Source organism: Rhipicephalus sanguineus, chromosome 8 (assembly GCF_013339695.2).
Source record: "Rhipicephalus sanguineus isolate Rsan-2018 chromosome 8, BIME_Rsan_1.4, whole genome shotgun sequence".
In the NCBI taxonomy this organism is placed as follows: domain Eukaryota; kingdom Metazoa; phylum Arthropoda; class Arachnida; order Ixodida; family Ixodidae; genus Rhipicephalus; species Rhipicephalus sanguineus.
Window position 1 is genome coordinate 74817825 of NC_051183.1, and position 22605 is coordinate 74840429.

Below are 22605 nucleotides of genomic sequence, written 5' to 3' on the forward strand. Positions count from 1 at the left end.
ACGAGACACGCTCTAAAAGGCAATCTGAGTTTACCTAAGTGTTGTAATATATACGGCGAAAGAGTAATTGAATTCAACGGAACAAAAATTTTGGAACACCCTACCCCTAGAGGTTAAAACCGCACGCAACTTTAAGCTCTCTAGTAAATACTTTTTCATTGAAAACCAGGATATCTAATGAACCTAAATTGACAAATGTAGGTGTGCTGTATGAAAAAATTTTGTTTATGAGGATTATGTGGTTTCTTTTAATTATTGAATACTATTGAATGTCGTTCTGGTAAACTGTGTAATTGACCTGTCTGTTTCATTTTTAAACACTGGACCGGAAACTAGCCTTACTTAGCTATCGGTCCAGGTATTGTATAAGTGTGTTTGTGTAAAGAAAAATAAAACACTTCACTTCACTTCACTTGACTAATGAACCCTTTCAAGTTGGCTTTCCATTCATGAAATGAAGTTCAATGCCAAGAATTAGATACCAGTTTTATTGTCAGTAGTGAGTGAGTACAATGCAACAAGGTACCGAGAGAGAACAAATCTCACAGTACTTCCATAAAGGTACAGTGTACATGTGATTTTTTCATCCCTACGAAATTGCACTCTATTCATATTTTTGATAATAATTTGGGTTTCGCCAGCAGACGTGGTTCACGAGTGGCCCGCGTGAGCGTCCTAAGATCTATCCTTGAAAACTGGTACAGTTGTAGTAGTATACGAGGTGGCTTCCTGGGTGTGTCTTTTGAAATCGGTCCAAGCATTCCTGCCCCGGTTTTTCTGGTTTTGCTGGTCTCCCACTGGTCTTAAACCTTAGGTCATACCACCCACCACGACCTGGATGTGTGATTTTTAGGTCTTAGTGAATGCATTTAAATCAAATAAACACGAAAGAAATATTCAAGCAATAATGACGCAGATAAGTATACGGTTAAGTATTTGGGGGAATAATACATTTTAGAGTTTACGAGGCCCTAGTTGTCTAAACTTCATTATATTCAAGATGATACCTGCCTGCCAAATATGTTAGAAGCAGTTTGTACTGTCTGTACCGCATAGTCTGTGTACGCCTTCATTTCAGTTTCAGCAATGTATTATATCTTTGCAGCAATGCACTTGATTTCCGGTGCCATCGCAAGGGTATTGCTCTTCTCAATCTCGATGGTTACAAAATTGTAACAACTTGCAATTTTAAACGAGGGTAAATATGGGTAAACTGCTGCTGTAGCACGTCCTGAAAATAGTATTGACACTTAGTACATTAAGCTTGGTAGATAATGATAATTCTTAGCTGAAATCAAGAATGAATGGCCATTTACAGGGCATGTAGCGCGAAGGCAAGATAACCGCTGGCCGTTAAGAGTAACAGACAGGATTTCAAGAGAAGGCAAGCCGACGAACGGGATCCAGAAAGTTCAGTGGGCAGATAAGATTAAGAAGTTTGCTGGGATGACGCGGCCGCAGCAGGCACAGGACCAGATTGATTGGCGAATCATGGGCGAAGCCTTCACCCTGCAGTAGACGTAGTGAGGCTTAGGGTGATGATGATAATGATAATGATAAAAATTAATAATTCTTCTAATGGCTGGTTGGTTACCGTTGAACATGTCGGACAGCGAAGGCGACAGAGCCGGATATGCAAAAACGGGAAAGATGGGCAGATTATTATCAAGATAATGTTTTCTGCACAAAAAATAGGACAATTGAAAAGCCCCAAAACGCTTTAAAACATGACCACAGCTATTTTCTGTGCTATGTATGAAGTTTTTAGCCAGCGCTGGTACGTTCGTCACGCGTCCTCACACTGTACTCTTTTTGTTTGTTTGAAAAAGAAGTTCATGAAAAACCACCCAGAAAATTCTATGATTTTAACTCACTCGTTTTTAGCTGACGCACCGCCTAATTAATTGCCTAATGCGTGGCGTTTCTGAAATGACAAGGCATGTTCGAGCCTGACTGACGCGGCCGCATTTCATTGGAGGCAATTTTAATATCACTCGTGTATTTAACTATAGGTAGGTGGCAAAGAAAGTCAAGTCGAAAAAAAAATGCCCCCACCTCCCCGAAGGGAATCGTGAGGAAATGCGAATGCATTTCTTGCGCCGAGAGTACACGGCGTAGTAATTTTAATGGCGTAAAGCTGGACACATCGACGCGCTCGAGTGTCTCCCTTTTGGGCGCCTCTTTCAACGAACGCTTCCTACGTGCGTTCGTAATCACCTCAGGGATGTTGCCACCGCCTTCAATGCAGCACAAACGCGTTTCAAACGCACTGCATTGAGGCGGTGGCGCAGGGAGGAGAGAGAGCGAACGGCGAGAGAAGGAGCGGCGAAGCACTGCACCTACCCTCTCCTACACTCTCTCCACATACGTGGGAGCTCCGCCGAGCTCCGGCGATGCGAGCGCCCTCACACGCCAGAGCGCGTTCCTCCTCTCCTCTCACTCTCCGCTACTCCGCCCGCACCACCTGCTCCGGTTGCTAGGGGCGAGGATAAGCGCGCGCGCTCCCAGCTGTTGCTATGGGAGAGGGAGTGAGATCGGAGAGGCACGCGGACAACGCCGTACGCTTGACATAGCCCGACTAAGAAATGCATTCGCATTTAAAAATTTATACATTGCGAAGAACTTCATAATCAGTTCACGGCTTTGATCACGTTAGACCGATAATCTAATAGCTCTTTTCAGTGTGACGTGATAGGTACTCCTTTACCAGAGTCCTGTTTCATATATCATGCAGAAGTGCTCGACATAAGGTAACGAAATATAGAAAATACCCGCTGCAGTGGCGATATAGTTATGCTGGCCTTTTGCTAGGCATGACGTCGTGAGACTTAGTGGCGGGTTGAAGTCCTTGCCGCGGTAGTCACAACCCGCAATGCCGGCGTAATGAAAAAATGTCCTGGTTCCGCGCGCTGAACCCATGTTAAATGACCCCAGGTGGTCAGATAAACTGGGCGCGTCTCACTATGTGGAGCCATTCGCAGTTACGCGATTTTAGTTTTTTGTGGCGTTCACTCGTCAGTTTTAATTAGGTCCCAACAACGCAGTAATGGTTTTGAGATGTTGCACCACATATGAAAAAAAAATGGAAAAGGAAAAATCTGTGCGGAAATCCCTGAAGATAATTGCCGATGTGTGCAAACTCTCGAACGGCAATATACAGGCATTCATTAAAAGAGGAAAAACTGTCATCCGTCCGTTCGCAGCATGAATCTGCGAAAGAAATCAGCGCAGGTTTCTGGGAAACGTAGCTTCTCAGTTGACAAAAATTTAGTAAAATAGGGAGCTTCGCTCTTCAACTAAAGTACATTGCAGGGCTGGGCAGAGATACTCACAAAAGTATTCCGGAATACAGATATCGAAATACATGAATTGGAAGCCTAAAATACAGATACTGAGATACATTTGCCTTTAACGTAACGGGATATTTCGGAGATACTTTTGCACTAAGACGAAAAAAGTATTCCGGAATACAGTTACAGCGATACAAATACTGGAATACTTTTTTTTTAATTCAAGGATGCTCATACTACGCAGACACCTATTAGTGCAGCATAATGTTGTAATTAAAGTTACAGCGCATCGAAACGTTCAGTTCGTTTATTTATTTATTACAGTACCCTCAGCGCCATTAAGACATTGCAGGGGAGGGGGGGACAAAGTACATAATTAGTAATAATGATATAATTACAAGTATCAATTGCAATAACAATACACTATTTCACAGCAACAGTAAAGAGGTTTGGACACCGATATCGACATACTTGGCGAACAAACTAAGCTATGCTAGAAAAAGCACACTTTAAGCAAATCACTCGGATCACTAATGAACACCACTGAATTGAGAAAAGGCACATTTATTTTGAAGATCTGCTTTGCTGAGAAGGTTGCTGTGTAGGCTTCTCAAATAGGCTGTCTTCTAACAGCGTCGGTTCAGCCTCAGCACAAGACTCACGAAAGAAAGAAAGTCTGTCTACCGCTGAAGGCGAGCACAAATTCGTGTTATAGTGAATAAATACCGCCTTCATAGCCAGATTGCCCTGAAGCGTGGTGATATCTCTTCTCGGGTCATCTAGATACCGAAACACTTCCGCCCTCACTTGGGTTGTTCTGACTGTTCAGAATCCGAAGTGGGTCCCCATCTTTGGAATCCTCAGCCGTCTGACCCTGTCGGCTTCAATGAAGCTTTCACCACCACCGACGCTACCAGCACCCATTTCAAAAAGCCGCAACAGGCGAAGTCGGCTCCGGCGGTGGGGGAGCCTGCTACCACAAAAGACCGTTTCACGCATGTAATCAATTAGGAACGCACCCTGACATTGGAGAGGTGGCTGAAAGCGCGTCAAAGATAGCCATCTTCTAGTCACTTCCGCCGCGACTACGGGAACTGCTTTTGGAAGTGCCACCGCTTTGGAAACTGAACGCACGCGAAGCATTGCAAAGCCTGTTCCAAGGCGGTATCCGCGCGGGGGGTCGCGAAGTAATGGCTTGCCACCCGAAAAAAATTAGGCGTGCTGCATTGACCTTGAGAGACAGCGACTTTCGTCGGCAGAGGCCGACAACACTGCCTCCGCGATTCTGCCGTCTGCGGCGTCGCGCACTTTACCAATGGACCATTCTGTGCTTGAGGGGAAACCATCGCTGCCCTATCTGTCGGAGACCGGCGGCGCGCCTTTGCTTGTCTTGGCACAAAAAAGAAAAAAAAACGTCATTCCCCCATTAGAAACACGCCTCAACTCATTTCCGACACAAAAAAACAATGTAACGAGATACCCGTGTCCTGCATAGTATCGCGATACAGGCGATACATCGTAAATGTATTTCACTACTGAGATACAAATACATTTTTCAAATGTATCTCGATACAGAAATACAGATACTCAAAAGTATCTCTGAAATACTATCGCGATACTCTTGTATCGCGATACTGCCCAGCCCTGGTACATTGTGACTGAGAAACCCGTATGGATTTCGTTTGCGTTCGCGATTCCAACTGAGCGCTCGCCACCTAGAGGGCGAGCCCTACCTGCGGTTCAGTCCCTACGTGAGGCAAGTTGATTTTTCATCCTCTTTAATTTCTTTCCATTTATGTCATTATTACTACTCTACAGTTAAACCACACAAGTAATGTCTCCCATAACTTTCTTAGCTTCATTGTCTGTTGGTTTCGTTAGGTTGCGTTCAACAAAAGAAACGAGCCTTCGATCAAAAATTCTCCAAGCACGTACAACGAGGTCCCCAAATATTATTACATGGCCAGAAGAGAGTTTCCGCCTCCTCACCCCAAACTCAACAGAGCTCAGGCGGTCTCGTTACGATCATTGCAGACACACTCGTATCCATCACTCGCATACCTTAACGAAGTCTACCCGCATAATTACCCTGACGCTTCCTGCACCGCATGTGGTCAGGAGGTCGCTCGCTACCCTAGCTCACATGCTCTTGGAGTGCGGGTCGCTAGGCCCGATTTACAGCAAGCCCAGATGTGAAGCCATGCTGCACAGCCCGAAGCCGCGAAAGACCAAACCCTAGCCGTCCGATACGCCCGCGACAGGGCCCATAGGCTAGACCTGTCGGCCCCCACGTGGGAATAGCCGGGTGGGCGCGGGGGACGCTCTTCCCCACGTCTGTAACGGACCACAATAAAGTTGTTCTCTCTCTCTCGATCAATCCCCCTTCTTTCTTTAATGCCTTAATTACATAATGCCAACACTGTTAAGTTATTACCATTCGTTCAGAAAATCCCATTTTTTCTGTATCTCTCGTTGTTGCATTGCTTTCATTCAACGATGTCTAAGCATGGAAGAAGAAATATCTGGGAGGGAGCGTCAATGACAATCTTGAAGCCCAGTCATCAAACATTTGAGAGAAATATGCCCCGTTCATGTGATAGGCAAGAGCCGCTATCGGTTGGCTCGATGCGGCTATGGCAGCTCCTGGCGCTGTGGGGCCCAATCCTACCCAGGAGGCACCACACACTATTAAATGCGAAGCATTTCTTAGCGAACCTCTGGCACTTTGAGCGTTTCTATCTACGTATCTATCTATCTATCTAGCCGCCTAGGTCTGGGTGCTCTCATGATCGCCTCCTTAACTTGGTGTAGACCAAAATTTGCATGGGAGGGTAAGAGGATTTGATGAATATGATTGCCGGGTCATGACAAGAATAACGTTAAAGTCCTGTCGCGTACGTCGTCAAACCCTTTCCACTAGACACGTTTGGCACATACCCGTTTACCACGGGCCGCGGTGTACGGGTATGCGCTACAGGTGATTGACAGTTTATATCTGCCCTGGAACGGCGAGAACAGACATTGGTAAATTAAATGCTAGAGCGTTAAGCAAAACCAACATCGGCAGCGTACACTCAACGAATGGAAAGAATCAAAATTAGGACCCCAGCAGGAATCGATTCCGAGAATTCTGCGTGGCAATCAGGTATTCTACCACTGAGCCACGCCAGGTCTATAAACTGGTTTGGAAAAACAGACTACGCAGGCGTAATATCAGTGCAACGTCAATTGTGGTTGTGGTGCTGGCTATCTAATTTTACAAGAAAGCAATAAACACTACGTGATACTCCTACGATGTGTACTCCTACTATACAGGCGTCATATCAGATTAACGTCTGTAGTTCCAGTGTTGGCTCCGCTGTTATAGCAGTCTAATAAACATTATGTTTGTATTTCTATTATTCAGCAAGCTATATTCAAGCAACGCTCGACCCCGGAGGAATACATTAATGAAAGTTACATAAGATATCCACATCACCGCACCGTAAGGTGCACTTCGTCCACCAGAACGACGCAGTGTCCTCTTCACTTCTTACGACGCTGGGCAATGGCCTCATGCTGACCGAGGATGATGCCAGATTGATTGACAGCCGCTTTGTAGACTACGCTACGTAGGCCACATACGCCCAGGTGGTCTACGAATACGACAAACACCATCCACTGATGTTGGTCTACGTAGCGCTATCCAGGCCTACCAGCATCGCGTGCAGACGTAACTCCGCTACCCGAGCGAAGGCGTCCCTAGCGGCAAAACCGCAGATTTTTCGGCATGCTCTCACGCGCTTGCAATGGGGTGAAATCGAGGAACGATGCCTTTTACGATGGCTATACTTCTCGTGCTTTTGGCGCTTGGCCAGTGACCAGAGCGAGGGTCCGTCCGCGTTATCAAAGCAATCAGTTAGCCGCAGGTGGTGTGCGATAAGAATGATATAGCATAAAACATCGCTCTGCGCTTGCACCCCTGCTCGCTGCACGCTCCCGCTGTTACAGCGCGAGGTATTTTCGCGGGCAGTTCATTTTGTGTCGTTTGCGCTGTTCGTAAGAATGCCGAACTCCAGGAATAATTGTTACGTTGTTGTGTGCAATAACACCTACAGGAATACTCCGGGCACGCGTTTTTACCGGTTTCCATTTAGGGAATACGAGCGGAGTCGGCGTGAACGCTAAATCGCACTTGTTCCGACGACAAAAGGGAGTTTTGTGAATAGACGGGTATTTTTTTTTTCTTTGCGAGTGCGAATTTATGGACGCTACATTGCACTACAGCACTCTAAGAAAAAAAAGAGTATGCGTGACTCTTTTCGGAGAGTTCTGACTTGCCACGTATAGGACTCTCTTTAAATAGTCACGGTGACTCTCTTGGTAGGTCAGGGTCGGCTCGCTCTAGGAGAGTTCCCTGACCCTCTAGGAAGAGTGGAAAGACTCTCAGCCGAAGGATCACGTTACCACTTATAGGGAGTCAGACGACTCTTGTCGGTAACACTCCTACGGGGGTCAAGTGAGCCACACCGAAGCATCAAGCGACTCCACAACTATTTTAAGCTATTCCTTTGACCCTTGCTCTACTTTTGCGCGACTACTATTGAAAATAGTGGAGTATTCATTTTAAGCAAGTCGAATAATACTTGCCGTTCTGAAGCCCAGCGACTGTAAAAAAAAGAATAGTTCAGTTTTAGCATTATTTTAATAAAACTCGTCAAAACAACACATATTTTCTAGCAAAGTTATATAGAAAGCGCGAAAAGATGGTCAGTGATTTCCAATTAAGAAGTTAAGGTATTCCTCATTTACATGCTTGTATGAGTATAGCCAACTAAAATGTGTGACTGTGATACGCACAGTGTCATATGGTGCTAAATAAACAGCAGAAATTGGCATCATGTTTCCATATTTATTTTTATGATTAAGAATAAATCAAGAAGTGGTGACGGCTGGAGACATCAGACTTGTGGCTTGCTAGGTTGTCGCTCCTGTTCAGCGTGAGCACCATGAAAAACGGCATCTGAAAATAAGAACGTGATATTATGATGAGCAAATGAAATTGCAATAAAGGTTTGCAAAACCTACACAATAAGTGGTTCACACAGACATAATAAAGGCTAACAAAATAACAAATGCACACAGGCATGGTCAGGAACCAAGTTTTTTGACGTCGAGATCAGACATGTCATATGCTAGAATTACCGCACATAGCTCCCACAATCACGCACACTCACTCGATTCTGTAATAACGCCCAACGTCATCGCAGTGTATGCAAATCACAAAAACAGCAAACAGAAACGAGGGAAGAGTGCACGGCCGCGGCCGCACCAACGTGCGCCGTCGAAAGTCTAGAGCTTTTTCACTTTACCGGTGAAGCGTGTCCAACTTGAATGACTACCGCGTACGTTCTGGAAGCACCGTACTATATCTGCACCTCAAACTACCGTCTTTAAGCCAACAAAAACCATTATATATAGTGCGTCTGAGCGTTCTGTACACAGGCATTTTTTTTTCACGTTCCCACGCGCCGAAGCACGCCACACACTCAAGGTCGATGGAAATGTTATGAAGTAGACTAAAATGCATCTCAAAACGACATCTTGCACATTCAGTAGCGCAGACACAACGTGCGACCAGCAAAAAATGACCCTTGATAATATAAGAGAGCTTGCACAGCAACGCGCATAGCGGTGGCAACTCGTTAACTGACAGCTTTAGTTGGGCATCCGCAACAGCCCTGCGGACACAGGCTGCTGTTGGAAATGGCTGGCAGATAACTTCCGCAGAGCTGCTGCAGACGCCAAGCTAAAGCTGTATAATTAGTACCTACGAAAGCAGTACACTCACCGTTAAATGGCGCCCGTTGTTCCTGTCCGCAGCTCCAGGAATATTCCGTCCTCCAAGCGTCACGGCGTCACCGCGTCACTTCGTGCACGGAGCCGGCGTCAACACCAACACCACCGCAGACGCGCATGAACAGACACACAACCCGCGCAACCAACGAGGAGACAGAGAGGAAAACAGTAGCGGCGGTAGCGGCACCGGCGGCACGCCACCCCGGCGCCGTTGTGGCGCGTTGCCTCGCCTCTGTCGTCGAGCCAACGCGCCACAACGGCGCCAAAGGGCAAGCGCGCGATATGTATGGCGTATGCGGCGGCGCCGCCAATCGAAACGCGCTTCAGGAGAGTCCCGTGACTCCAGTCGAATTGCGAACTCTCTTTCTCTGCCTGTACCTTCCAAAAGGGGTCAAATGGACACCCGAAGAGATTCACGCGGCCGTGACCCTCTTTTGACTCTTTTTTTTCTTAGAGTGAGCAACGATTGGTCTAATTGGACACCCGGGCTGTACAGCAGAATATGCAGCAGGCACTTTGTAGGAAATGCCAAGAGGCGCACCCAGCATGCAATCCATCCATATTTCCTGAGCGCTACAGGTTCACGGAGGTGGAAAACGTTTATTCATTCAGCGGCCATGACAGTGCAATTGCTGGTATCGCCAGTTTCAAGCTGCCGCTCAGTTCGCTGCCGCGCTAGCTTGAGGGTGATAAGCTGTGATTGTTTAGTGAGCGAGGCGGCCCGCGTTACAAGTGCGCAGTTTCGCTCAACGGGCTCGTCACCTCCGTTGTCTTCCCCCAACTCATGCATTTTATGTTGCCGCGTTCGCCTAAGGATACACGAGGTCTGGCGAAAAGAAGCACACGCGCTAACGCTACGTTCTCTGACAGCTGCTAACAATTTGACGTCTTTTCGAAACAAACGGGAAAGAAAACGCCTCAAGCGAAGCACTAAACACGGCGCAGTGGCTTGCCGCCGCCTGCGTCGTCTGCTCCCTTATCCCGCCAAGTCAGCTGCCGTGGCCGCTTTGGCACTGGAGGCAGCGCGCGGCAGTGGCTGCTCCTAACGTGTGCACGGTGCCCATACCTCACCAACACGAAGGGTGGCTTCAGGTTCCGACATGTCGCCGGCTCTGTCGACAGACAATTTGTCGACACAATGACCGAGGCATCTACAAATTCCAACAGCTCTACTAAACCAGATACTTCACTACACATGGACCCCTCGTCCCCACGATCACGACCGGATCCTATAACAAGTCATGACCAGCTGCTGGTGCTCACTGATCACGGTGATGATGCCCTTGTTCAAGAACTGTCAAGACCTTCTTGCACACATGCACACGGGTTCGTGAAACGTGCGTGCGTTCTCGGGACACGTATAAGGACTACATACCAGCTTACCGCTTCTGGTGTTGGTAATACCCACGTTACCATTGGCAGCGTTACCCAACCGTAAATAACTGGTTATATAACACATATACGGCTCCTCAACATATATATATGTGTGCGTATAAAATTTATACATATCTTTAGCGTAGTTCTGTAACGTGTCGCTAAGTAAAAAACTTACACCACAGTCACCTACCCGCCGCATGCTTCGCATAATATCGACGCCCACGGGACGTGGGGTCTGCCGAATTTTTAGGTACGGGCGGCATCAGAGGAGGTTGGCTTGCCGAAGCTAGTGGAATCACGTGACGCTCCCTTCTAGTTTCTCCTTCTTCCATGTGTGTAAGCACGTCTCTACTGCTATATTCATATGTACGGGTGAGTTATGGTCCTTGCTGTAGAAACAAAGGATTGTAGACTGTTAAAAGCTGTTAAAAGACAGCCATTTCCTCCAGCCAACCATTAGTTATTGTAAAGTATGTCAAGCAAACAATCTCGAATGCATGTTCAATATAATAGTCTCATAATATCGTCATTTTCTACCATCAGTGACATGGAGAATGTTTAGATTTGTTCTTTCTTGCTCGAGACCCACGTTAGTAATAAGTAATATTGTGCACTTGGGTCATCTCTGTGTCTCACGCTTTAAATGAAGCCCACTCACTAATCAGCGCATGTGTATGAGTGGCATGTCTCGCGTCATCCATTGTGCAGTTGTGCCTGTTCAGTAGAAATAATCTTATACATACTGAAAGCAGCCCGTACGCGGAAGATTCCGCACGTGTAGTTGTTGTCTGCATACTCCAGCGTCTCAGAGTCGTCCGCCATCATATCTGAATGTATAAAATATACTAAGTTTCAATCGCATTACATCATTCGTCTGAACATGCTGAGCGAGATCCACTCTTAGACACTTTAACATGCAAAGAACCTGAACTAAGAGGTCACGAGACAAAGTGAACTTGCAAAATTTATTGCTGGTTCAAGCATATAGCCAAATAATACCACTAAGTGTCTCTGTTGGATATAAATGTCGACTTTTTCGTTAATCTAAACGTTTCACCTGCGCGCGCCGATAAAAAGTGCGCTTTATGGCGAGCCTAATCATTATTTCCTAAATGAAGACATAAAAAAGGAAAAAGCGCAGGCGACTCCAGGAAGGCTTTCTGAAGAAGTCGCCAGGCCTGCTCCGAACACGCGCCAGAGTCACAGCGAAAGCTGGAAAAGCGGCCTTCCTAGAGCTCGTTGTAAACTATCTTGGGGCCACTAGTACAAGTACACTTGCTAAATACCCGCTACGCTGCTTTCTTTATTTGAAAGATAAATAAACATTGAATCGAATTGAATTGAATCATCAGCTGCAAAAGCATCAACAAAGTGAGCAGCTGCATAGATTCGAGTGTAAGCTTCCGGACGTGTAGTGGGCCCTTCGAAGATTCGCAAAACGAAGAATTATGGCGTAGTGGGCACTTCGCAACTGTACTTGCAGTAGGCATTCTAGGATAGTTTGAGACGGCCAATGTTACGCGCACAGTCATTCGTTTCCTTACGGCACGGTTGAGTTATGCACCGAGAACCAAAGCTAGGCTAGCACTTGAGAAGGCGATGCGCACGGAGCCCGATTACGCTATCGCGTTCTGCTCTTGTAGGCGAAGCTCAAGCGTCCTCCAATTTTTTTTCTTGTTATATGCTTCTTGTGCACTGATGGCACAAACCGGCCGAGAGTATGCAAACAGTTGCTATCGCAATAACTGCACAGGCGTTGGTAGCGCATATTCCCGGAAAGAGCCAGGCAGTACAGGTTTAATTAAGGAAGTGCGTCCGACAATTTGGATAAATTCGTAATGATCAGATTGAAGACTTCGGCAGATCCTACATATTGTGGGAATCGATTTCACGCGGAGCCGTCAGCGAGGAGTTGCTTATGCCACATTTTGAGCCAACTGTTACGATGGTATCAACATACTTGTGTAATATGAGTAGTTGCGTTCAAATATTTGATTTACCAGGCACGTTGGCTACACTGGCGTCTTAAGGGTAGCTCATTATCTGACATAGCAATGGCACTTAAGGTGCAGCAAAAACGTCACGTTTATCGAAACCAAGTTAAAGCAGTGCTCGTTGGCGCATTCCTGCAGAGACGAGCAACGCTCTATAATAGCTTGTTCCGACATTGGGGCATACATGTAAGCATTTGTGTGCTACATTAAAATCACCAAATGTAATAAATTGTGTGTATCTCTTATATATTCCGCGGAAAGTGTCTCATTATTTTTCACTGTCCTGCATTGAAATAGACTGTGGATCAGCTGTGGAGCAATTCCCGTATACTACGGGCCGCGGCATGCGGCTATGCGCCACATGTGACTGTGGGAAAGGGTTTTATGATGTACTCAGCAGACATATGTCATGTTAAATTGAAAGCATTTCTTCAGTCCTCAAACGCAGTTTCACCGTATCTATCTATCTATCTATCTATCTATCTATCTATCTATCTATCTATCTATCTATCTATCTATCTATCTATCTATCTATCTATCTATCTATCTATCTATCTATCTGTCTGTCTGTCTGTCTGTCTGTCTGTCTGTCTGTCTGTCTGTCTGTCTGTCTGTCTGTCCGACTACGTCAGCGGTGCTTTCCTGGTTGCCTTCTTTCATATATATCAAAGTTGGCATGGGAGGGTACGAGCGCATGACGAATGTGATTGACAGGATATGACATGAATAACATGAAATGCCTGTGCACACGTCCTCAAACCTTTTCTCACAGTCCACAGCCCATGGTATGCGGGTAGGCGCCACAGGCGATACACAGTCTATATCAACCTAGGACACCAAAAATAGACAATGAAATCCTTAAAGACGAATAGGCAGCGCACAAAAGGGCAACGAACACGTACACAAAAATTGGCCGCGTATCTGCGTGCTTCGCTGCAAATGTCGTCTAAAGACGATAGAAGAGGCGCTGCGTAAGATAAGGACGCCATTTGGCAATACGTCGGGAAACATGAGTGCTGTGTTGCGGGCTGGTTGTCCCGGCGCAGCAGCAGGCGAAGACCGGCGGTGACCAACGCGACCGGCGGGGACGCCAGCCAGCCCGAACACGCGGTTTGGCGCGAAGCGCTGAAGCAGAAGAAACGTCCGCACTCAACGAGTACTCTCCACACACTCTTTTATTTACACGTCGCCTGTGTAAAACAGGAATGCCATAGCGGCGCCCCATGGCATTCGTACAGTGCAATACAGAACCGAAACCGAAACACAACAATGAGCTGGTGTAGCGGGCACGGAGGAAGGCAAGTTTCAGCGCAGCTTAAGAAACTAGGGTCTTTAGAATTACGTATGTATGCATTTTTTATTAAAGGAACACACCACCTCATACTTGCCTAGTGATGTTGCGCCTTAGATATGCGTAATGTTTGCTTTTTGATCGACAATGTACACAAGTATGAACCTAGTCAGCCGTTCAAGATGGCTGGCCCTTGGGCAAGTGGTTCAACTTTGGCCGAGTGGCTGAATCGAGTGACGTGCCGACAATCAGAAAGACAGACCAAACTTTCTTCGTTTAAGTATCCCAAGAAAGACTATCGTCTTTAAAAAAGACGCAAACACAAGCGCTGTACTGCAACTGGTCGAAGACCGGCTGTCGAAAGACAGCCGGTCTTTGTCGAAAGACCCAGCTTATGTATGTGAACACGCAATGCTCTATAAAGCGCGCCGATACCTTGGTATGTAACCACATACTGTGTGGTAAATTTTTTACAGAACCACGTGTTTCTTTTTTTGTTTTTTTCTGTTGTTTTTTGTTGTGCCTTTATTCGTGCGGTTTCCTCAGGTTTTTTCGGTCCTCATCGTATTCACTGCTGTCAGAGCGCATGTGCGTGTTCACATACATAGGCCGGGTCTTTCGACAATAAATCACCAGTTGCAGTACAGCGCTTGTGTTTGCGTCTTTCTGTGTACGTGTTCGCTGCCCTTTTGTGCGCTGCCTATTCGAAAATCATGGCTCACCATCTAGCCCATCAGTACATTTTAAACCTTAAAGACGGTTTGTGCGTACTAAAGAACAGAAACCCATGCCATTCGTTATGTTTGGCGATTTTACGTAGCGCATCAATTATTACATAGGTACTTCTATGACTCAACAAACCATCGAAAAACCTTTGTGATATCCCATGTTCTCCCAAGTTAATAATGTATGCTGATGACACTGACATATTCTTCAGCGGCACATCCATTCTAGAGCTTGAACAGCAGGTTAATAACTACCCACAAAAGCTGTCCGCTAATCTTAGTTTGAATAAACTGCAACTAAATGTTAGTAAAACGAAATACATTGTATTTGCCCCACCTAATAAGCCGCGTAACTCTAGTTCGACTGTTTTATTTGAGGGCAAAGAGATAGAGCAAGTCACCAGCCAGAAGTTTCTAGGTGTATGGTTTTCTGAAGGCTTGACATGAAACATACATATAGAAAAACTAATGGTAGAACTCAGTAAAACCGTTGGATGTTTATGTAAGCTCAGCCCAGTCTTGCCAAAGTGGTTACAAATGGAATTATATTATGCTATTTTCTACTCTAAAACGACATACGGTATCTTGGTATGGGTTACTACTACACAAACAAACTATCAAAAATTACTAGTTCTTCAAAAAAGAGTTTTGCGAGCATCCGAGCAGTACCATGTTATTATCAGGGACTTGAAAACTAAGCCACTCTTTGAAAAATACGCAATACTAACGGTAACTAAACTGTATCATTTCAAACTTCTGCAATGGGTTACACAAAACAAGCCACAGTGTCTTCAGAACCCGCCTTACAATACTCATTATACCATGCGTCAGCGACGCCGGAAAATCCCAGCATTAAGGACAAATTATGGCAAGCAACACGTTCAGTATCAAATACCCACAATGTTAAATCGTTTACACGGTCTCATAGATTTCAATTCCATACCTTAGAACACCATTATCAAGTCCATCCTAATGAACCATGATATTGAGTATGCTTATTAAAGTTTCTATGCTTGATTTCTTACATCCTATCTATAAATTTGAGTTATGCGTGGCAGTTTCTTTTCTTGTGCTTTATTTCACTTTGTGTATTGATGAAGCTTTTGTGATGTTTTTTTATTATATTTTCTCTCAAATTGTGTAAGAAAATCATGCTATATTTGCTTGTGTTATTGTTTTATTTCTGAAAACACCTACGACAGATTGAGATGCTCAGCGACCTGCGTGCCAAACTGTATTTAGGAGCAGAGGCCCCATGTCAGGCTATATAGCCTTTAGCCTCTGCTCCCGATCCTGTAAGAATTCAGGACAAATAAACTTCAATTGAATTCAATAGTTTAGCGTTGCTCTTCCCCGCAGGCATACGCCAATGAACGCTGCTTACATTTCGTTTTGACAAAAGTGACGTCTGTGCTGTAACGTGAGGGCCGACGTTACGTCAGACAATAAGCTGTCCTTTAAGGCCAGTGCAGTCTACGGGTCGAGCCCCCATACGACATGTAGTGCAATTGTCTGTGCGCATCGTGCATTGTTAGGTCAGTTACGGGTCACTTGGCAGTACTGGCACCATAAGATTAACGCGGAAACAAGAAATACACTGATCAGTGAAACTCGTTATTATCCATCACGTACCTGGAGGGCCAACAATCATCAAACTTGGGTCCTTTGCTTCAAACGTTCCTTTCTTGAGAGACTGGCTCCTATTCGGTGGAGAAAGGTAATTAAAGGTACGACGAAGCTCCTTCGCTATTTGGCGAGTGAACCTTACCAGTTTCCGCTTTCCCTATAGGATCTGTTGAAGAACACCTCTTCGGTTGTTATATTAACCACATTATCCACAAGACACTCGCGATGTGACGTGCTTGTGGTATTGTACGTCCATATTTCCATTGTTGTGTTCATAAACTGAAACGTGAGAAAAAAGTCGCAGCGCAGTAAATCGTCATTTTTCTTGGATGTATTTTTCGGATATCATTAGCACAAGAGACGCGTACCTACAACTTACCATATCGACAGTCAATAACAGAAAGAGATAACACCAGATCAGCGCGGAACTCGCAGCACATTTGGGAATGTGCTGGCGGTGCGGCCTTCATGGAGGCCGCTGTAAAATCTCTTAGGGTGCTTACTTCAACTGAAGTGTCGAGGTATTCCCTAGTCAATAAGTTATTTCATTTTACGAAGTAGCCAAGCACCCACGACGCGTTTCTAAGGGAATATGCGCGCTTGCCTAGCTGCACGCTTCGTCGTTGCTGTGGTGGATGATGACGAGGACATTGAAGAATCATGGCTGAGCCCTTTGTAATGCGTGGGAAGCTCTGAACCAGCCACTCGTTACGCAATTCACATGGATGACGCCTGCTGCCATTCTTCTCTTCTGTCAGGTTAACGTGTTTCTCACCATACATGAGGTTTGTATGTGGTCTTTTTTCCGAAAAAAGATCTAATCTAGGCACTGGCGTGAACACGCGTATCTACCGGGGGGGGGGGACAAGGGGGTCTGTGACACATCCACTGTCGAAAGTAGAAGGGGCTGAGACCCCCCCCCCCCCCATTTCTGCGGCGGTCACAGTCAGCAATGCACTGGCAAAACAAGAGCTGACCTGGGATTTTTTCGAACACGTCAGTCGCGTACGTATGCTACGAATTTTGATAACAATAAACCTGCGTCAGGATGAATGTCGTCTTCCGTGCCCCAGCACGATGTGCGGGGTAGGTGCCTTCAATTAATCTACTTATCTGCCTATTACATGATGGCTCCAAACATAGCGGAGGCTTGCGACAAGGCACAAAAGAATGCTTCCTCGGACAAAATTAGAATTAGCAGAGCGTTGTTGTACACGCGTACAGAGAAATAGACCGCATTATATTATCGGTTAAAATATTTATTATACATAACTAAATTCATTATTAGAAGTTCCTTTGAGTAGCCATTTCCCAAATAATCGGTACAGGGCTATCTTTTAATACGATCGGAACAAGACCTGACAAGGCTGTTTTTCAGCAAATTAACGCCTTGCGTTTTTTCTACAAGCCACCCTGACGCCGCTAGTCTTGGAAGTTTTGTGACGTCATGTGGCTAGCAGGTGGTTTGAGCGCGGACAGAAAAATTTCTTACTACTAATAATATCTGGCGTTTTACGTGCCAAACCACGGTATGATTGTGAGGCACGCTGTAGTGGAGGGCTATGAAAATTTTGACCATCTGGTGTTCTTTAACGTGCACTGACATCGCACAGAACACGTGTCTCTAGAATTTCGCTTGCATCAGAATGCGCCGCCGCGGCTGGGATCGAACCCGCAACCTTCGTGTCAGTAACCAAGCACCGTAACCACTGTACCGCGGAGGCGAACGAAGGAGTTTTTGCCAGTATCGAAGATCATCAGGGCCGAGCCGGGTGAAGTGGAGCATAATCGCGTCTATTTTGGACCGAATAAAATTATCTATTAAAAGAGCTAACACGACAGGGACAAGAAAGGGCACAACACCTGTCGCGTTAGCGCTTTTATTACAAAGTATGAACCAGTACCAGCTGCTCGCCTTTCCGTTTTGCTTCTCCAATTAGAGGAGTTTCACTCAAACGCTCACTCACTCACTCACTCACTCACTCACTCACTCACTCACTCACTCACTCACTCACTCACTCACTCACTCACTCACTCACTCACTCACTCACTCACTCACTCACTCACTCACCCGGCCTTCCGGGTGTGATATAGATGGTTTCACGTTGCGAAAGTAGCAGCAATTATTTGTGCGTATATGTGATCATTGTAGATATCATAGTCATCACCCGACACCTAAAGTAGCAAGCTAGGCGAGAAATTAGGCTATCCTCTCCGCGAATTTCATTCAAAGTTGTTATCTCTCCCTCTCTCTCCCTCTCTCTGCCCCATGAAACTTCTGGTCACTTCATTTATCGCTGACGCTGCGCCTTGCTCCCTATTGGGCTGCATCAACGTTTATCATTCTCTAACACCGACGCGGAAACCGTGTCGTTGAGTTGTCTCAGAGTAATGAAAGTCCCTGTTAGGGTGCAGCTCATGGGCGCTCGCTCCTACGTTGAGCGGCGTCGCCGTTGGCATTGGCGTCGGTGGCGTAACCGATACAGCGAATGAGGACGAAAGAGAGCGAATGCGGAGTCTGTCGATATCACGAGCCACTGGCCTCTAACACTGCTTTCTTCCTCCGTCACGCGCGCTGGCCCCTCGGTGGCGTCAACTGGCGCGTCACGCGCGCCATTTGGCGAGTGTGACGGTGCAAGTTGTAGCGAGCACGGTCCAAGAAACCATCGTTAACTTATCGGCCTACCGCTGCAACGGAGCCGGCGAGTCGCGGCAGCAGCTGATTTAGTTCGCTCAAACCACGGCTGTGAGCAGCCCGTTCGCTGCGCGCGAATGCACTAGTCACGTGGTTATTTTTGTATTTCGTGGGCTTTCTTTGCAACTTGGAAAAAATGGTATACGTGAGACGTTAGTTATCGCAAATAATGCAATGGCGGTTTCTGAAGACGCTCTCCAACTTTGCAAGTCGCATTTCTTGCCTGAAGACTATATTTAGCAATTTAGTTAAATAATCCTACTTAACAAAATTAATTACAAAGCCCACCAATTTGCGACTGATTTCCTTCGCCTGCCTCTAATATTGTATTTTTAACCTTTGGCTAAAGATAGCTGGGACAGCCGGTATATACACACATTACAGGCCCCCTTACGCAATGCCTCCAAGGGCCTATAAGGTACTTTTAAAGATATATATATATATATATATATATATATATATATGGGTGTGTGTGTGTGTGTAGCCTACTTAGGACAGGTAGTAACCGCGGAGCCGAACCATCAGAGTGACGTAACTAGCAGAATATGGATGGGATGGGGTTCATTCGGCAAGCATTACCAAATCATGAATGGTAGTCTACCACTATCCATCAAGAGGAAGGTATATAACAGCTGCATCTTACCGCTACTAACCTACGGATCAGGAACCTGGAGATTTACAAAGAGGGTTCAAATTAAATTGAGGACGACGCAGCGAGCGATGGAAAAGAAAATGATAGGTGTGACCTTAAAGGGGTATTCAGACGGAGGAGAAATGCTCGGGGGGTAAAGGCGGAGCCTAGTGACGTCAACTCGCGAGGAGAAGTCGCCACAAATGCCCCCCACTCACACGGACGGGGCGAACGGAGGGGGAGACCAGTGTTACCAGACTACTCCTGTGGCTTGTACCGCCCGTTTCACCAGCTGCTGACGACGATGACCCCAGCTACAGATGACCCCAACTGCAGACTGGACACCCACTGCCGCTCTCTGCAGGAGCAAGTGCAACAATGTGGCCAAACAAGAGCCAGAAATTCCGCCACATCCCCCACCGCCGGGGGATTGTTTGTCCTTTCGGGGAAAACGTCCCCGTCTCCTCCGAGGAGGCGCGGGGGGGTCACGCCCACTCGCTAATCCGTGACGTCGTGGTCACGTGATCCGCAACCCCCCCGTCTCCCCCGAGCATTCCTCCCCCGTCTGAATACCCCTTAAGAGTCAGGAAGATAGCAGAGTGCGTCAGTGAACAAACGGGGGTTATGGATATAATAGTTGAAATCAAGAAGAACAAATGAATACGGGCCGGGCACGTAGCACGTCGGCGGGATAACCGGTGGTCATTAAGGGTAACTGACTGTATTCCAAGAGATGGCAAACGCGTGAGGGGGTGACAGAAAATTAGGTGGGTAGATGAGATTAAGAAGTTTGTAGGTATAACGTGGCAGCAGAAAGCACAGGACCGGGTTGATTGGCGCAACATGGGAGAGGCTTTGCCCTGCAGTGAGCGTATACAGGCTGATTATATATATATATATATATATATATATATATATATATATATATATATATATATATATATTTCTCTTTTTGCCGTCAATACGACACTGTTTCCTCTGTGTGTGTGTGTGTGTGTGTGTGTGTGTGTGTGTGTGTGTGTGTGTGTGTGTGTGTGTGTGTGTGTGTGTGTGTGTGTGTGTGTGTGTGTGTGTGTGTGTGTGTGTGTGTGTGTGTGTTTTCTTTAAGATTGTGCACAGGTCGAACAAGCAGACGAAAAGGGAGGTCGTCGAAGCCGCGTACACTATAAAAACGGCAGCAGGGGGCGCGTGTGTAAACGCGCCATCGATAGCGCTCAGCCAAACCGAAACTGAGCTAATAAACGAGGATAAGGGGCGTCGGTACCTAAGGTAGCTCTGCGCACGCGTTTGACACTGTATATATATCATGTTCATCTACGTATTAAAAATTGTTCGCGCTCATGCGTTTTGTACGTCTTTCGTCACTGTCTTCAGTTTCTTCTTTGTAAGGTTTCCGCAAAAAACGTTGATCAAAATGAAACAAATCGCACCGAGTTTGTTAGATCGGTCACAGGCACTTTCTCATTTATTTGTGCCTGTCCTAGAGATAGCCATGTGTGATGCTGTTGTCAATAATGTAAACGGCGACAGATATTAAACGTCCTCTCCACTTCCCTTAACACCACGTACAAAACAATTTGCAGTAGCAGTCTCATAACCACCACAAAAAGAGAGGCACGGAGAATTTCCTAATAGTTTAATTATATAGAGACAACAGAAACGTTCTGCACGCCACCTGCTTCATGATTTACGCAGCAAAATATTGCCACGGGCGTTTCTTATTATAACTTTTGCTGTATTCGTTTTTCGCCCACAAAGACTGTCAGCAACGCTGAGCGCAAACCGCGCCTCATTGTTCGAGATGCGTCCCGATTATTGTAGATCGTTTTATTAAGATTGCGCGCAAGACGCGAACACTCGATCTGCGAAGGCATGCCGGCAAACAAAAAGTATTTCAGAATCATCACCGAGCAGCGTAAACTCGGGCAATGTGCTTCTGTCTTCGTGTGTGAAGCGTCGATCCAGGCGTTGATCGAACAGTGAGAGCCCGACACAGCGACGAGCTGAAGCGGCTCCGCTAGCCAGATGCCTTACAAGCCTTACGCTATGCCTCAGCTTTAAATGTCACCAATCGCTGGATATGCGGTACACAGCGTAGTTAGGGTAATTAAGGGTGTCCGAGAAAGCACGTTGTAACACAAACACACGAAGCTCGCTGTCCACCGGAGGTTGAGTGACGTATACTGGACACGTCCAATCAGATCGCTCGCCCGGTGCTACGTGGCATGAAACAATGCTACGTAGAATGGACGCGGGAAGTTGCAAACTCGTTCGACTGAACCACTGCCATCTGTAGCGATTCGAATGCTTAAATAATCGCAATTACAGAGTTGGACCAAAGAGCTTAAATCGGTCAGCAAAGTATTCTTAGGACTTGCTTTAACGGCTCAGTGCGGTTGTACGATATTGTCAAAAACGTTTCACGGTCAATTTAAAATGACACAATATGACAAAATTCACCGGTCCCCCAGCAGTACGACGAATAACGTAATCGTCACCCGAATTATATTTGATTTCATGCACAGTTAATATGGCATAAATGTAAACCGACGCGCATTCCCATTTCTGTCTTGTTTCAATGCAATCAAAATGGTCTTGCCTGAGGTCATATACACGTATATAAATATATATGTATATACAAGGTGAACATACCTTCGTAACATTATAATTAAGCACAAAGCGGGTGAAGTTGAAGCGTTGGGCATCATAAACAGTGATTAAGGCAGTAAAAATGAGAGCGGCATAAACCTGCTTTAGCATGGTGCTCGCGGTATGGAATCTCGGTGTAGCTGGGCTGCCTTTGAGATACCCTTATATACACCTACTAAAAGGGAAACGCGAACCCAGTTTCTTATTGGCATTTTTTTTATTTTTGTGCGTGACACTAGGTTTCCCGTTCTCATTTTTGAGATATGGTTTTCCAGGGGCCCCTTTATGCAGAAAAGCAGTGTATAGCATATATATATATATATGTGGGTCGACTGCTAAAAACACAATGTGTCAATAACAATGGCAAGGACTCCTCGGGCAAAGACGACGCAAGAACGTTCCTGTTTTTAGAATCATAACAAGTGTGGGTAGGCGCAACGTCACTGCAAAACATTTTTCATCAAGGATTTTTTCATGTTGGCGCAGCAG

At 46.0% G+C, this 22605-nt stretch overlaps 1 protein-coding gene across 2 annotated transcripts; it reads right to left on the bottom strand.

Annotated features, from left to right (window-relative positions):
- Positions 1 to 474: 474 nt before the first annotated feature.
- Positions 475 to 22290, bottom strand: LOC119402101 (uncharacterized). 2 transcript variants are annotated; one of them, XM_037669207.2, is made up of 5 exons: positions 22120 to 22290; positions 16284 to 16420; positions 16148 to 16215; positions 11249 to 11332; positions 475 to 834 (listed from the first exon to the last, which is right to left on the bottom strand). In XM_037669207.2, exons 1-5 carry the CDS (start codon positions 22225 to 22227, stop codon positions 683 to 685), a joined length of 549 nt encoding a protein of 182 aa, XP_037525135.1. In that variant the 5' UTR covers positions 22228 to 22290; the 3' UTR covers positions 475 to 682. The 2 variants fall into 2 exon arrangements, with proteins under 2 accessions (XP_037525135.1, XP_049274453.1); XM_049418496.1 differs by having other exon boundaries at positions 475 to 855.
- Between the last annotated feature and the right edge of the window lie 315 nt (positions 22291 to 22605).